General features: G+C 42.5%; 1 protein-coding gene across 10 annotated transcripts in view; it reads right to left on the bottom strand.

Moving 5' to 3' along the window:
- Positions 1 to 17,404, bottom strand: part of KEL (Kell metallo-endopeptidase (Kell blood group)) — a 437,477-nt gene that overhangs the window by 15,913 nt on the left and 404,160 nt on the right. For 3 of the 10 annotated variants that reach the window (XM_072762818.1, XM_072762817.1, XM_072762822.1), the window contains exons 1-4: positions 2,829 to 3,149; positions 2,388 to 2,529; positions 1,925 to 2,101; positions 277 to 401 (exon numbers count right to left, since the gene is read on the bottom strand). In XM_072762818.1, the coding sequence (XP_072618919.1) occupies positions 277 to 401; positions 1,925 to 2,101; positions 2,388 to 2,529; positions 2,829 to 2,963 (579 nt within the window). In that variant the 5' untranslated portion in view covers positions 2,964 to 3,149. Of the gene's footprint in view, positions 1 to 276; positions 402 to 1,924; positions 2,102 to 2,387; positions 2,530 to 2,828; positions 3,153 to 3,246; positions 3,450 to 5,271; positions 5,416 to 6,234; positions 6,273 to 7,335; positions 7,443 to 17,404 lie in introns of those variants that run through there. The other 7 variants (XR_012002430.1, XM_072762819.1, XM_072762821.1 and 4 more) reach the window with 7 other exon arrangements.

Genomic DNA, 17,404 nt, shown 5'->3' with positions numbered 1-17,404 from the left:
TGGGAGACCTGTCCCCCCCTTCCTCAGACAGTTGCTACTTCCTGACCTCTACTCTGAGGGCTTGGAGCCCTCGAGGCTCCACCTCTGTCCTTTCTCTACCACACCCAGGGTCCTCATGCTTCCAAAGGGTGCTGCCATTTCCATCTCCCTCCTGGAACTTGGAGATCCCTAGGAAAGAGATACCCCCTCCCTTTCTAGAAAAAAAGGAGGGCAGCCCTGAGCATACATTGGCCCTTTGTGTTGTGTATCTAGAAACGTTAGTGGCCAGGGTCTCACCTCCTCAATGACGTGTTTCAGGGGGGCAGCCCCAGCAGCTTCGATGGCACCCGTGTCCATGCAGGATTTGTAGAACTGGAAGGCTTTCTCTTCCCCAGAGCTCAGGTTCCAAGAATCTGGGGTTTCTAGAAAGGAATCATGAGAGAATTAGAGGAGAATAGAGCTGAGGAGGGAGGTGGGACAAGGAAGACTCCCGGGAAATGGAAAGAAGGGGAGGAACACAGGGATGCAGGGGTGGGGAAGACAGGAGGGCTGGATCAGCTTGATGGGAGAACAAGTGCAGGGAGAGGGAGTGTGGGAAAGATTGAGAAAAATAAAGGAGACATGGAAGAGAATCAGGGAGGAAAAGACACGGGAGAGGAGGGAGATGGGAACATCTAGGAGCACCTGTGGGTACAGGAGAAAGGGTGCAATGGAAGGTAGAGGGAAGGTGAGTGAAGAGATTAGAAACATTTGGAAAACCGGGGGACTTTGAGGGACTGGAGGGAGGAAAACTCATCCAGAAAGGCTTAGCAAGGAGAAGAAACAGGGTCCAGACCCTCGCTTGAGACCCCAGGAAATGCGCGCGCACGCGCACACACACACACACACACACACACACACACACAGGGCAATAACCTAAAGGCATATCATTTGGAATCAGTCCCCCTGTAATACCTTCCACCTGTCCCTTAGCCCCCGAAACCCTTCCCTCTCTCGTGGGGAACAGCATTCATTCTCAGCATACATTTTCTTTCTATCCCTGGGCCTTGACTGGAAGCATTGCCCTTTACCAAGGGAATGTCTGCCTCTACTCTTTCTTCATAAAAAGGAGGACAGTGGGGGGGCGGGCGGGCGGAGGTGTGTGGGGGAATACATTAATTTGTCCCAAATTCCAGTGGATAAGGCCATGCACTCTCTGGGTTCCCTTATGCTGGAAATACATGCCGGTAGTACCCCCGTCTCATTCCCCATCTTCACCACCATCCTCCAACTTCCTGGGACCCACTTCCAACCTCCCAGATGGTGGCAGCTCCTTCCTCAGATTTTCCTCTCAGTTCTTTTGTTTTCTCCACACATAGCCACCCTGTACAGGCCTCTTCTGTACCCCAGGGCTTCAGGTGGGCCCTCTCCTCTTCCATCACACCCTCTGTGCCTGTCTGGATCTATTCCCTGGCACACAGCCAGATAACCCCTGTCTCCCCAATTTCTCACCCCACTGGCCACATCGCCCCAGCCAACCAGCCTGAAGTATCCCATTTCTTCCAGTGGAGCTTGCACACCAAGATCCAAGGTTTCCATGGAGAACAGAAGATAATGCTGAGAGGAGTGGAGAAGTGTCCAGAGGGAGAGGGTGACACTGACAGGGGCTCTGGGAGACAAGCAGGGTGGGGGGCTGGCGGCTGAGAGTAATGGATACATGAACTTACCTGCAGCAGGTGTGAGGGGACACAGTGGGAGCCATAACAAAGAGGGAGAGCTTGAAGAGAACACAGTAGTCATGGGTAAGCAGGCAAGGAGAGGTGATGAGAGGGACCAGAAGAGGGGAGGTACTGAGGTGCAAGCCATAGTGACAAGAGAAGCAAACCAGGGGTCTCACAACCACACAGGTTTGGGACAGCAAGACGGTTCTAGGCTCAGGGTCACCCACTTGCCCAGAATGCCTCACCCAGTATTTTCCGAAGTCGATCCTTGTTCTCCTTTGCAAGGGCCTGGAAAGAATAATCGGTCCCTTTGGCCTTTCCACAGGCAAAGCTGAAGAAATCGGTGCAGGGGGCCACACTGGTGTTCCCAGAGGCCAAGTAACGAGCCAGGAGGTCCCAACATGCTGGCGTCCTACAGGGGCCTGTGGGGAAAAGCTCAGAACTGGGAGAGGGAGAGAGGGAGAGAGAAAGGGACAGGGCTCCCCCAAGGGGCTCGGCAAAGGACTGCCTGGTGAGGAAAAGGCAGAGGGACCCTATGAGAAGGACAGGACTTAACACTGCCCCGATCAGGACTGGGAGGAAGAAGTCCAGAGTGGGGAAGGAAAGAGAGGGTCAGACAGGACCAGGGGTGAGTACGTCAGGGAACATGAAGCCTCCGGCTGAGGAGGAAGGGCTGACTGGGTTGGAGGATTCCAGGATCTTGCTTACTAGGGCCACAGCTCCGAAAAACGTAGACCAAAAGCACAGAGAAGCCAAAGAGCACACCGAAAAGCAGGCCAGCGATCAGCACCCCCCTGACTGTGGACCACCGTCCGCCCGGTTCAGTGGGCAGCCTTCCTTCTGGGGATCTCTGTGCAGGGAACCAGGAAGTGAAACCACAAGAGGGAGGGGATTGGGACAGAGGGGTGAGGAAGAGAAGGGGAGAGGAGAGAGAAGGAAGAAGTTAGTGCCAGGGGCCCTTTGTGGGGAGAAAATTCCCCTTCTCCCTAAACCCAGCCCTATTCGGACCACCCGGAGGGATGTGCAAACAAGAAAGCCACCTGTTCTGGGTAGGGACCAAGCAGACTATGAGGGGTGAGAGTTTGTGGGATGCTAGGGCTGGAAGGGATGTCATACGTCGGCCCCACAAGGGTCAAGGACGGCACTTACCTCCTGGTTCCAGGGAGGTCCCATTCCACTTGGCTGGCTCATTCCCCCAGCCTGGGTTCTTCCCCACTCTGGTCTCCACCCTCCTGAACTGAGGAGGAGGGAGGGGAGAGAAGCTGGTTCAGGAAGGGGGTGCATTAAAGAGAGTTATATCAGGTCGTTTTGACACTTCCCGTCACACAGGCGCTATCATCCAGGGCAGTGTTCCCAGAAGGGCTTCAGAAGGGGCCCCTCCCCTGGATGCACCCCTACTTTCCTCCCTCTCCGGATACCTTCCTCTTCTCTCCCATTTCTGCTCTCCAACCCTCACATTCCCTCCTCTCTAGTGGGGGGCAGGGCACTAGCGCAAGGGACCATTCATCCCCTCCCCCACCCTAGGCATCTGACCGCAGAAGGGAAGGGTTTTCTCCAGGGGACTTGCCAGGGGACTTGCCAGGGGACTTGCCGTCTCTCACTTCCCTCTGGCTCCCGGAAGCCTTGCTGGTTCCACCCTAAGTGCTGAGTCTGGAAACAGGGGTTCAGGAAATGGCCTCCCTCCTACCCCCACCCCAGTTCATTTGTCCTGGAGAAGGGGCACTTCTGCCACTTGACCCTCCTGTCCCCATACCCATGCTATTGGCCTCTGGGTGGAGTCTGTTTATCAGTGCAGAGACACTCAGGCCTCTCCTCCTCCTTTATCTCAGCTTCTCAGGGGAGGCAAAGGGAGGGAGTCTTCACTCCCCAAGCCATCTTGCCCTTGGGTGGCTCCTCTTGTCCTGCTCTGTGCCCTTGCTCATGGAGTTTCTTTATTTCTGGAATATTCTTTCTTCACTCCTTTCTCCTATGATTGAAATCTCCCGGATCCTTCAATTTGCAGGTAAATGCCACCTTAGCCAAGAGCTCTCACAGCTCCTGGGAATGCTTGATGGCTCTCAGAGTATGTCATAACTTCACTGTCTGCAGGCAGAGGACTGCACAGCCAGGAGACCCTGATCTGCTAAATTATTAGTCCTGTGACAATAAACAAGCCACTTAAATTCTCAAGCAGGTAAGAAAGCTTTATCCTCTAGAAAATGAGTCTAATATTTGCCTTGCCCACTTCACGGGGTCTCGTACCTTCTACAAAAGAAGGAGGCATTACTGACTCTTTGATTCTGTGTTCTCTTCCACAGGTGGCTTGAGTCTTCATCTCCCTAGTGATTGCAAATCTTTAGTGGCAGGGATGGTGTCCCTTTTTCCTTCGTATCTTCCCATGATGCTTTATAAATATGTGTAGGAATGAACTGCATTCCAGGTCAGAAACTGTCTTTCCCACATCCTACTGAGATCTCACTGTGGTCACAGTGAGCATATTTCTGAGAGAAGGTATTTCACTTCTGTCCCTTGTTTTCCCATCCCAGGCAAAATAGGATAGTCCCTCTCATGGTACCTCAGCAGTATTTCCTGCCTACATCAGCACTGGGCGATGGTGTGTGTGTTGGGATGGAGGTAAGCACCCCCCCCCCCCCCCCCCCCCCCCCCGGGCATGGTTAGTGAAGTGGAACACAGCTAACATGCCTATGGAGGCCATATTATGGAGTATCATGAAAGTCATGAAGAAAAGTCAGGACTTTGGGCATTACAAAAGGAGAGATTCAAGTCTTCTGAGGAAGAATTTAACATGATGAAAATTGCAGCTGTGGAAAGCTGGTATGGTACTGGGGATCTGGACTGATTAAGATGAGAGATGAGAAATACATTGGTATACTTGGGTGGTACAGGAATTAGGAAGTGACAGCTTGGCCCTGGGCGACCGTGCAGGGGATGTAAATACATGGACAGAAAAACTTTATGGGAGGAAATAAAGTCACAGAAGCTGATGGAGTTGGGGAGGAGGGAGCTAGTGTAACAGACACAGATGGCCATCATAGCTTGTTTCTGGATGACCAGGAGAATGGTGATGCCTGTGGTAGAAAGGGGGATCATGGTTAAGGGCTGCTATAGGAATCACCTTGAGACTGAAATGATGACTCGGGATTTTAGAAGTTTTCTGTCTGTTTGGATATAAATCAATTGTACCTTCTCTTTTATCTCCCCTTTCCCAGATGATCAACCTTGCACTTCTAGCTCCCTCGCACCTATTCCCCTCCACGTTTCTTTCCTCTGGGCTGATGCTTCTCTAGGAAAATGGTAGGAGGGACGATTCAGATTAGGTGAGAGCTGTTACATGAGCTCTGTGAATAGCCACTGTGGCCTGGGCTTCGTGTCTCTCTCTCTCTCTCTCTCTCTCCTAGAGAGGCTGAGCCAACCATGGAGATACAGCAACACGGTTGCCAGTCTGCCCCTCCCCACCCTGGTGTCTCCTGGAGGCAAAGTTGCTTCTGTTCTGGAACCTGTCTCAGGAAAATAACCCCCTTATCTCCCACGTCCTACTGTGCAGTGAGTCATCACCAGCACCGCCACCACCAGGCCCCAGCACCCCACACACCTCCAGTAGAGCCGTCACAATTGGCTGTAGGCATCCAGAGAGACTGGCAAGCAACCACAGGAGCAGGCACGTCTTCATCTTGGCAGATACTGCTTCCTGGTTGCTTTTAGCGTTCTGTGCAGTCTATTTGAATTCCAGGATCTTCTGTTTGATACCATAATAATATCAAATAATAATAATTACAATAGTATCTACTTTTTGCTGAGCACTGCTTATATGACAGGGACTCCAATAAACGCTTTGCTCATGCATATTTTTTCTATTCAGTCTTCTATGAGAGAGATGAGAGCTATTTTCCACATTCTACAGATGAGAAGACTGAGATACATGGAAGTACAGTACACTTGCTCGAAGTTATAAAATCAACAATCATCAAAGCCTAGACTGAAGCAAACTCTGAACTATTGAGACCCTCAGTCATTAAGTTTCTATTTTTGGAAGGCTCTTCTTCATCAGAATCTTCTTCTGTCTAAACTCTTTCACCTATTCTTCATGGCTTGACCTTGTTATGACTGCCTTGGAAGCTATTATTCTTCAGACTCTCAAACATTCGTTTCACCTTTTGAAGGTCATGTCTTTCAGGAAACAACAAATGTTGGGGAGGATGTGGAGAAAAGGGAACCCTTCTGCACACTTCATGGGAATGCAAGCTGATATAGACACTCTGGAAAACAGTATGGAGGTTCCTCAAGAAGTTAAAAATAGAGCTACTCTACAACCCTGCTAACTGCACCACTAGGTATTTACTCCAAAGATACAAATGCAGAGATCTGCAGGGGCAGCTGCACCCCAATGTTCATAACAGCAGTGTGCACAATAGCTAAACTGTAGAAAGAGTCAAGATGTCCATCAACAGATGAATGGATAAAGAAGATGCCGTGTTTGTGTGTGTGTGTGTGTGTGTGTGTGTGTGTATACACATAATGGAATACTACTCAGTCATCAGAAAGGATGAATACTTACCATTTGCATTGACTCAGATGGAACTGGAGGGCATTATGCTGAGTGAAATAAATCAATCAGAGAAAGACAATTATCATATGGTTTCATTCATATGTAAAATATAGGAAACAGTGCAGAGGATCATAGGAAAAGGGAGGGAAAACTATTTGGGAAGTCATCAGAGAGGGAGACAAGCCATGAGAGACTCTTAACTCTAGGAAACAAACTGAAGGTTGATGGAGCAGAAGTGGGTGGAGGGATAGAGTAATTGGGGGATAGGCATTAAGGAGGGCACATGATATGATGAGCACTGGGTGTTATACGCAACTGATGAATTGTTGAACACTACATCTGAGATTAATGATATACTATATGTTGGCTAATTGGATTTAAATGTTTTTTTAAAAGGGAAAAAAAGATCATATCTTTATTGTTGACCATAACCAGCTCACAATGACAGGGCTAAAAGCATCAAAATTAAGGATGGAACATTTATCTACATATCATAGCACTCTCAGGTATGTCTATCAGTGACAATTTACCTCTCAGATCACTTGATTTTAGTGATAACAATTAAGAAGCTTCCTCCTAAGGAGCAATAAATCCTGTCATGAGTGAACCCGAGTAAGCCTTGATGTCATAGGCAATACTGCGTAGGCTGACCAGAGGAGGAAGAAATAGATCACTGGGTCAAGGTTGGAGACATTCTAATTGCTTTTTCAAAGGGAGCCATATTGAGAGTTAGGGATCATCTCTGGGAAAGAAAAAGGTATGATTTTTGAAACAATTTAGGGACAAGTCTACATGGACTGCTTTTAATATTTTAATCTCTATATATACTTTCTCTTTTATAGGTACAAGACTAGAATACATAAGCTTATTTAATTAAGTTAGCAAATTAATTAAAAAATATATTTAAAATATAATAATTGGGTTGGTATTAAATATGGCAAAAACTTGAAGGTAGTGTAATGCCCCAAAGACTGAAGTTTGAAATATGTACATGTCCATAATGTCTCAAAAGGAAGATCTTTGTCCTTTGTTTTTTAGTATTTTTCTACGCCACCACTCACTTCTTTATATATGTGTAGCAAGTCATCACATTGTATACCTTAAACTCACCCAATGTTGTATGCCAGTTGTATCTCAATGAAGCTTGTGGGGGAGGAGGGAAGTTGGGGAGGTCACCCTTACCACGGTGAGTGGACATCATCCAATCTGCCACATGCCTGAATAGAACAAAAAGAGGAAGGACAAATTTGCTGCCTTTGCTTGAGCTGAGATATCCATCTTCTCCTACCCTTGGACATTGGTGCTCCTGGTTCTCAGGCCTTTGGACCAAAAGCACGGTCATTAGAAGGAAGAGTTAACAAATTGGACTTCATCAAAATTAAAATTTTTTACTGTGCACCAAACCATGTCAAGGGGATAAAAATACAGACTATAGACTGAGGAAAAAAAATATTTGCAAGCTACATATCCAACAAAGGACTAGTATCTAAGACATACATTTTTAAAAAACCTCTCAAAACTCCACAACAAAAAGACAAAGAATCCAATTAGAATATGGGCAGTAGACATTAAGAGGCATTTCTCCAAAATGGATGTAAAAGTGGCAAATAAGCACATTGAAAAATGTTCAATATCATTAGCCATTAGAGAAATGCAAATTAAAACTTTAATGAAATATCACTACCATGTATCAGAATGTGTAAAATAAATATTGGCAACCAAGTGCTAGGGAGGATGCAGAGAAACTGGATTACTCACACATTGTTTGTGGGAATGTAAAATGGCACAACCATTCTGGAAAACAATTTGGCAGTTTCTTAAAAACTAAGAGAGGTACTACGATATTATTGGCCAACTATACTCCTGAGCAAGTATCCCAAAGAAATAAAGAGTTATGTTCACCTAAAAGCTGTACACAAATATCTGTAGCAGCCTTATTTGTAATGAACAAACTGGAAACAACTCAGATGCCCTTTAGTGGGTGGATAGTTAAGCCATGGTAACCCATACCATGGAATATTACTCAGCAATAAAAAGGAACAAAGTAACAATACATGGGACAACTTGGATGAATCATATGCTGCGTGGTTACCCCAAAGATTACATACTTAATGATTCCATTTATATAACAAAGTTTACATGCCAAAATTATGGATATGGACAGCAAATTAGTGTTTGCCAGGGGATAAGGAGGGGTAGAGATAGGATGGAAGTAGGTATGGCTATAAAAGGGGAACATGAAGGATTCTTGTGGTGGCAATGTTCTGGATGTTAACCGTATCAATGTCAATATCCTGGTTGTGGGGCACCTGCCTGGCTCCTGTGACTCTTGATCTTGGGGTCATGAGTTCAAGCCCTATGTTGAGTATAGAGATCACTTAAATAAATAAATATTACAAAAAAATCCTGGTTGTGAAATTGTACTACAGTTCTGCATGATGTTACCATTGGAGGAAACTGAGTAAAGGGTACACAGGGTCTCTCCTATTAAGTTGCAAAACAGATTCTATTATTGTCTCATAGAATGATCTGAATAATGGATAATTACCTGATAAGTCTAATTCTTTATTGCAAGCAACAGAACTTATTCTGGATAATTTCCTCAGTAAGGGAATCTGTTCAATGATATTTGGAATTTCACAAATTCCACTGGGATGGGCAGAGAGACAGAATCAAAGGCTATGCAGCAAAAAACCCAGAACCACACCCTGTTCTGGCCAACATATCTCTCCTGCAGCCACTGCTGCCCAGATCCTGTGGCTCCCATTAGTGATGCTGGGGAACAGACAACAGAAGCTCTGGCACTACACTTGCCCCAGGATTGTCCACACTATTTCTCCGATTTTTTACTTTGCAACTGATGTCTGGTGCAGGTATCTCTGATTGGTAAAACCTGTGGTATTATTATTATTACCTGATTGGTAATAGCCTGTGCCTAATTACAGGAGAATCTGAGAGAGCGCTGCCTGACTTCTGGTCCTAGAGAAGTAGGATTTATAAAATGGGAAATTCCCCAATTCTAGAAAAGTGTTCAAAGATATTTGTTATCCACAAACATGATGAATATCCACCATAAGTATAATGGCATGTTTTGCAAACAAGAGACCATTTACTTTTTGAAAATTTAAAGAAACATTTCTTTCTTTTTTTCGAGGGGGGTGGAGAAGCAGAGGGAGAGCGAGAATCCCACACAGGCTAGGCTCATGATGAACACGGAGCCCAGGCAGTACTCAGTCTCATGACCCTGAGACCATGACCTGAGACAAAATCAAGAGTTGGATGCCTAATGGACTGAGCCACCCAGGTGCCCGAAGTTCATAGTTAAGCTTCTGACTCTTGGTTTCCACTGGGGTCATGATCTCAAGATCATGAGATCAAGCCCTACACAGGTTCCATGCTCATCACAAGCCTGCTTGGGATTATATCTCTCCCTATACCCCTACCCTCACTCCACTTGCATGTGCACACACACACACACACACACACACACACACACTCTCTCTCTCTCTCTCTCTCTCTCTCTCCCTCTCTAAAATAAATAGATAAAATCTTTATAAAAAAAAAACACTTCAAAAAATATGCAAAAAAAAACCCACTTCAAATTCTGATGAATAGGGCAGGTACAGAAAGGAAGCATGCCTCTATGATAACTTGCCCATTTTCCCCCTCCATTCTTATAATTTTCTATTTCTTGATCCAATGTTGATATATTATATTTTTATTAAAAATTCATAAAGTTATCTTTTTATTGTATTAACTGTGCCTAACATTTTAAAATTAGCTTTAACATTTTTCACTACTGTATATTATTTTTGTTTCTAATTGTATTTTATTTTGCATTCTATTTTCTTTTTTATTACAAAAAAACATATTCCTTATAGCAAATTTGAAAATCAAAACAAGAAACAAACAAAAATGCAAAAAAGTGTCTCCTCAATAAATGGTGCTGGGAAAATTGGACAGCCATGTGCAGAAGAATGAAGCTAGAAAATTCACATACAGCATACACAAAGATAAACTCAAAATAGAGTTAAATGTGAGACAAGAGTCCATCAAAATCCTAGAGGAGAACACAGGCAGCACCCTTTTTGAACTTGGCCACAGCAACTTCTTGCAAGATATATCCATGAAGGCAAGAGAAACAAAGGCAAAAATGAATTATTGGGACTTCATCAAGATAAAAAGCTTCTGCACAGCAAAAGCAACAGTCAACAAAGCTAAAAGACAACCTCCAGAATGGGAGAAGATATTTGCAAATGACATATAAGATAAAGGGCTAGTATCCAAGATCTATAAAGAACTTATTAACCTCAACAGTAAAGAAACAAACAATCCAATCATGAAATGGGCAAAAGACATGAACAGAAATTTCACCAAAGACGACACAGACATGGCCACCAAGCACATAAGAAAATGCTCCACATCACTGGCCATCAGGAAAATACAAATACAAATACAAATCAAAACAACAATGAGATACCACCTCACACATTCTCACACAGTGAGAATGGGGAAAATTAACAAGGCAGGAAACCACAAATGTTGGAGAGGATGTGGAGAAAGGGGAACCCTCCTGCACTGTTGGTGGGAATGTGAACTGGTGCAGCCACTCTGGAAAACTGTGTGGACGTTCCTCAAAGAGTTAAAAATAGACCTGCCCCACTACCCAGCAATTGCACTGCTGGGTATTTACCCCAAAGATACAGATGCAATGAAACGCCGGGACACCTGCACCCCAATGTTTATATCAGCAATGCCCACAGCAGCCAAACTCTGGAAGGGGCCTCGGTGTCCATCAAAAGATGAATGGATAAAGAAGATGTGGTTTATGTATACAATGGAATATTCCTCAGCCATTAGAAACAACAAATACCCACAATTTGCTTCGACGTGGATGGACCTGGAGGGTATTATGCTGAGTGAAAGAAGGCAATCGGAGAAGGACAAACATTATATGGTCTCATTCATTTGAGGAATATAAAAAATAGTGAAAGGTAATAAATGGGAAGGGAGAGAAAATGAGTGGGAAATATCATAAGGGAGAGAGAACATGAGAGACTCCTAACTCTGGGAAACGAACAAGGGGTAGTGGAAGGAGAGATGGGCGGGGGGTTGGGGTGACTGGGTGACGGGCACTGAGGGGGACACTTGACGGGATGAGCACTGGGTGTTATGCTCTATGTTGGCAAATCGAACTCCAATAAAAAATATACAAAAAAATGCAAAAAAGAAAACAAAAATCATTTGAAATCCAGGACTTAGTAATAACTCCAATGAACTCTCTAACGGCCATTTCCACTCATATCCCATTGGATATGCAGTTTAGGTGTATTGATTCCACTACCATACTTGGGGCAGGTCCCATTTGACCTAAGCCAGTCAGAGTCCTTTCTCACACACACACACGCACACGCACACCACACACCCACTGCCTCACCAATGCAATTACCTCCGTTATAATCAATCAGTGCCTGGTATCCTCCTGGCTACAGTGATTGATTCAAGAGTGGTCACGTGCCCTACATCGGTCTGGGTTAAAATAGGTCCAAGATTCCTGTCTGTTAGGAGAAGCTCCCAAGCCCACCCTAATCCAGGTTTGACAAGTGTAAAGGAGAAAGATTCATCCCCGCAGCTGCTAGAAGCCTGTGTAAAAGTAGAGCTTATATTCAGGAGATGGAACTAACAATGGAGAAAGAGAAATTGTGTCCTATCCCATCATTTGGTTCCTAAAATCAGATTCTCCTATGTCTAGTCTCCAGGTGTTATCTCTTCTTAATTGAAGAAGATGAAATTTCTAGATTTAAGAAAACGTATATTTTCCCTCTATCCCTGCTCTAGATCTACTTGTGTGGCTGTCTTGATAAGGGGTCTCCAGGACAATTTTCTTTTGGAGCCTGGGGTTTCCCAAGAAAATCCTATTTTGAAATGAAATTTTTTTAACTGTGCTTTCCAGATTGTCTTGTACATTTTCTTTTCTTTTTTTTTTCTTGTACATTTTCTAAAACCTGGTCCATAAATATAGAACTGGCGAATGCCACTTGATTTTAGTACAGCAGTTTGAGTTTGGGTGCCAATGCTATGTTTGAAATGTAAGGATGTTATTAGATTTGTACTATCTATGATTAAAAGACTGGTAGGTTAACTGAGGCTGCAATGCCTAAGCACTCCTGGGAAGGGTCAGAATCACACTTTGTGGTTCTCTAAAAGAGATGATCCAGAGGCTGTCTGACTGTGAATGTCTGTAACCACACGACATGAACCCCTGTCCAGGCTGTTCCTCCCGAGCTTACTGAAATTCACTTAAAGTGCTGTTCCTCCCCCGACTAAACCTGGGGGCAGCCAATTTCCTGGAAGGCTTGTAGGCTGTCAAGAGATCCCCCAACTTCTCTTGCAGCACTTCCATGCTCACAGTACCTGGGGTGGTGAGAAGCCATAAGATAATTCTTTAATTCTTTCTTTGTTTTAAGATTCTCCCCTGAGAGGTGGATGAAAGCCAGCATGCTTTGTTTATATATTGAGACTCACCTGAAAAATAAAGAATTCATCCTGGCACCACCCTGGAATTAGAAAGATAGTCTGGGTGAAGCACACTTCAACTCTCATTCTCCTATTTATACTTGGCAGGTAGTACTTCCAGGGCTTGTCTGTATTTCTAGCAGGCATTTATCAGTATAGCTGTTCTCTACTGAGGTCATAGCATCTTCATTTTGTGTGAAAGCTCTAATTCCTAGCATGTATTCAAACTACTGTGTTCACTGTACCTGCCTCTGATCATGCATGATACATAGGACCTTCCACAGCCTCAGAGAATGCACCACCTTCTCCAGATTCCATCTACTTCAACTTGTTGTGTAGATATCTTTTTTTAAAGATTTTATTTATTTATTTATTCGTGAGAGAGAGAGAGAGAGAGAGAGAGAGAGAGGCAGAGACACAGGCAGAGGGAGAAGCAGGCTTCATTCAGGGAGCCTGACGTGGGACTCGATCCCGGGCCTCCAGGATCAGACCCTGGGCTGTAGGCGGTGCTAAACTGCTGAGCCACCCGGACTGCCCTTGTGTAGATATTCTTGCTGTTTCTGAGTAGATTTAAAAAAAAGTAATAAAGGTAGGGACAGGACAAAGGTATATGAATTGATCTGGTATCCAGAAGGAGACATAGACATACAAACACATATACAAAAGAATACTGCAATTTTAGGTGGTGAGAAAAAATAAAGCAGAAACGGAGGTGGAGAGAAGTGGAGGGTAGTGGTAATGTAGCATCATTTTTAATAATGTGATCTGACATTTGTGCCAAAGGAGTGAAGGAGTCAACCAAGAGATGTGAGAGGAGACTTTGAACTTTCCTTTATGTCTGATGGGAAGTCACTGGACATATTTTTAAAGTATTAGCCAGTCCCCTGGGGAGGTGGTGCTGAAAAGCATAAAGGGTGGTAAGGAGCCTATTGGAATTACTGCAAAATCCAGCCAAGAGATGATCATATGAATTAAAGCAATTGCAATGGAGGTGGAAAAAAGCAACTGAATTCTAGGTATATTCAAAAATAGTAACAATAGAATTACTCAATGGATTCCACGTGAGATGAGATGAGATGAGATGAGAGAGATGTAGCAAGCATAATGCCTAGATTTGATACCTGAGGAGCTCTGTGAATTCTGGTGCCATTTCCTAAGGGAAAGAAAATTGAGAGTAGGTGCATTTAGAGAGTTATGCTTTAAGTGTTTAAATTGAAGGATGCTTTTAAAACACTGAATTAGAGGTGTTGAATAAGAAATTAAATATAAACATCTAGAGATCATCAGAAAGAACAAGGTAGACATAGCAAATTGGACGTTTGAATTTAAGTAGATTACCTTCAAAGCCAAAGGACCAGAGGAGATCATGTAGGGATGAATCTAACAGATTAGAACATAGGCCTTTCCAACATTTGATAACCAGAAAGAGAAGAATCCAGGAAAAAGATTAATTTGGGGAATGTAAAGGATTTTGTGTATGTGTATGTACTTTAATGTTTTTTTTCATTGATAAATGCTGCAGATATCCAAGGGACATATGTAAGATGCATGAGTATCCATCCATTCAGATCTCCTTATGCACTAGAATTATTCTACATCTATTAAACTATATTTATCAGATTTATCAATTTTCTTCTCTTCAAATAACCAGCTCTTAATTTTATGTATGATTTATACTACTTATTTTCCATGTTATTAATTCATGCTTTTATATTATCTTCCTATTTTGCTTTGGATTAGTACTATGTTCTATTCTGGAATTTTACACTATATTAGTTTTTTCATTAATATGTCTTTCTTATTTCTTTTTATTAAAGACCTTTAAATGAGTCCAATTTCTTCTAAACACTGTTTTGGCCACATCTCAACACATTTTGCTGTGCAGACTTGTGATTATTATTATTTTAAAATAGATTTTTATTGCATCCTAAATTTTTTTCTAAGCTAATTTTTACTTTAAAAAGTATTTTTAATAAAATAAAATAAAATAAACATAAAAATAAAAATTATTTTTTTAATTGTATTTATTTATTTGAGAGTGAGACACAGAGCAAGCACGAGTTGGGGGAAGGGGCAGAGGGTGGAGCAAACCCCACTGAGCAGGGAGCCTGACACAAGGCTTGATCCCAGGACCCCATGATTATGAACTGAGCTGAAGGCAAATATTTAACCAACTGAGTCACTCAAGCACCCCTAAATAAGTATTTTGATATCCCAAGAAATTAAGCAATTTATTAATACTTCCATAATTTACTTCTTTTTTAAATGTGTTATGATTAGAGAATGTGTTGAGCAGAATTCTATTATGTTAGTGGTTGGTACTTTAAAAATGTCTTTATGGCCTGTTTATGATTTTTTATTTTTTGGTGACAGATATACAAATGTATGATTTTTATCTCTTTCATTAAATTTCCCAACAATCTATTAAAATTGCCTGAATAAAGCTCAAGGTAGGCCCAGACTGACCAACTAACACCATAAGGACCAACAGTGGCAAAGAAAGCCACTGCAGATGAGTGAACTGAATTAAAAAGTGGCTCAGCACATGTCAACGCCTGGAGACACCTCTGAAGCATAAGGTTCCGGGGAACAGAAGACATTACACTGCCAGGAACTACAGGACCTCTTCTACATAAGGCCACTACATTCAAGAGCAGGAGTTGCAACTGCTTTTCCTAACAAAGAGGAACAGACACCGAGAGTTAGAAAAAATGAGGAGACAGAAGAATATTTCCAAGATGAAAGAACAGGACGAAATCACAGCAAGAGATGGAAGTGAAATGGAGATAAGTAATATGCCTGAATTTAAAGTAATGATTAGAAAGATATTCACTGGTCTTGAGAAAAGAGTGTAGAACACCAGTGAGACTCTCAACAAAGAGAAAAAAAATCAGAGATGAAGAATATAATAAGTGAAATTAAGTATACTCTAAATGGAATAAAGAGTAGATTAGAGGAAGCAGAAGAACAGGGATAGGGTAATGTAACTTGGAGGACAGGGTAATGGAAAGTAATGAAGCTGAGGAGGTGAAAGAAAAAATTGTGCAAAATGAGAAGAGACAGGGAACTCGGCAACACCATCTAGCACAATAACATTCACATTATAGGGATCTCAGAAAGAGAAGAAAGAGAACAGGGGTCAGAAAATTCATTTGAAGAGGTAATAGCTGAAAATTTCCCTAATGTGGGAAGGGGAATAGAAATTCAGCTCCAGGAGGCATAGAAAGCCCCCAAAAAAATCAACCTAAGGAGGTCCACACCAAGACACACAGTAATTAATATGGTAAAAAGTAGTGAAGAAAGAGGATTTTAAAGAAGCAAAAGAAAAGAAAACAGTCACATACAAGGGAAACCTCATGAGTCTATCTACTGATTTCTCAGCAGAAGCTTTGCAGGCCCGAAGCAAGTGGCGTGTATTCTCAAAATACTAAAAAGAAAAAGAATCTACAGGCAAGAATAGTCTATCCAGCAAGACTATAATTCATAACAGAAGCAGAGATAAAAGAGTTTCCCAGACAAACAAAAGTTAAAAGAATTCAGGACCACTAAACCAGCCCCACAGAAATGTTAAAGAGGACTCTTTGAGTGGAAAGAAAGACCAAAAGTAAAAGTAAGAAAAGTAGGAAACATACACACGCAAAAAATTATATCTATAAAAATCAGTCAAGAGACTCACAAAATAAAAGGATGAAAATATGACATCATATACTTAAAATATTGGGGGAGAGGAGTAGAATGGGTTCAAACTTAAGTGACCACCAAATTAATATAGACTCTTATATGAAGAAGGTGTTATATACAAACCTAATGGTAACCACAAATCAAAAACCAGTAAATGCAAAAAACAAGGAGAAAGTAATCCAAGTATATCCTGAAAGAAAGTCAACTAATCTTGAGAGAATAAAAGCAAGGGAAGAAAGGAACAGAGATGAACTACAAAAACAACCAAAAACAAGCAACAAAATGACAATAAGTACATACTCATCAGTAATTACTTTGAACATAAATGTACTATATGCTCCAATCAAAAGATATATGGCTACATAAAAGACTCACGTCAGACCTAAAGACACAAGCACATTGAAAGTAAAGGAATGGAGAATAATTTAGCCAGCAAATGGAAGTGAAAAGAAAGCTGGTAGCAATACTTACATCAGACAAAACAGACTTTGAAATAAAGACTGTAAAGAGAGATAAAGAAGGACACTATATAATCATAAACAGAAAAATCCAACAAGAAGATGTAACAAATGTAAATTTTATGCTTCTACCATGGGAGCATCCAAATATATAAAACAATTAATAACAAACATAAAGGAAGTAATCAATAATAATACAATAAGTAGGAGACATTAAAACTCCACTTACATGGGGCTCCTGGGTGGCTCAGTGGTTGAGCATATGCTTTTGGCTCAGATCATTATCCCAAGGTCCTGGATAGAGCCCTGCATCAGACACCCCACAGGGAGCCTGCTTTTCCATCTGCCTACGTCTCTGCTTCTCTGTGTGCGTCTTTCATGAATAAATAAATAAAATCTTAACACACTTAACACAGTTAACCCATTTACATCAGTGGGTAGATCATCCAGACAGAAATAGTGGCTTTGAATGACACATTGGACCAGGTATATCTAACACATATTCAGAAAATTCTGTCCTAAAA

This window comes from Vulpes vulpes, chromosome 7 (assembly GCF_048418805.1).
Source record: "Vulpes vulpes isolate BD-2025 chromosome 7, VulVul3, whole genome shotgun sequence".
Classification (NCBI taxonomy): domain Eukaryota; kingdom Metazoa; phylum Chordata; class Mammalia; order Carnivora; family Canidae; genus Vulpes; species Vulpes vulpes.
This window is presented reverse-complemented; position numbering and strand designations above follow the sequence as displayed.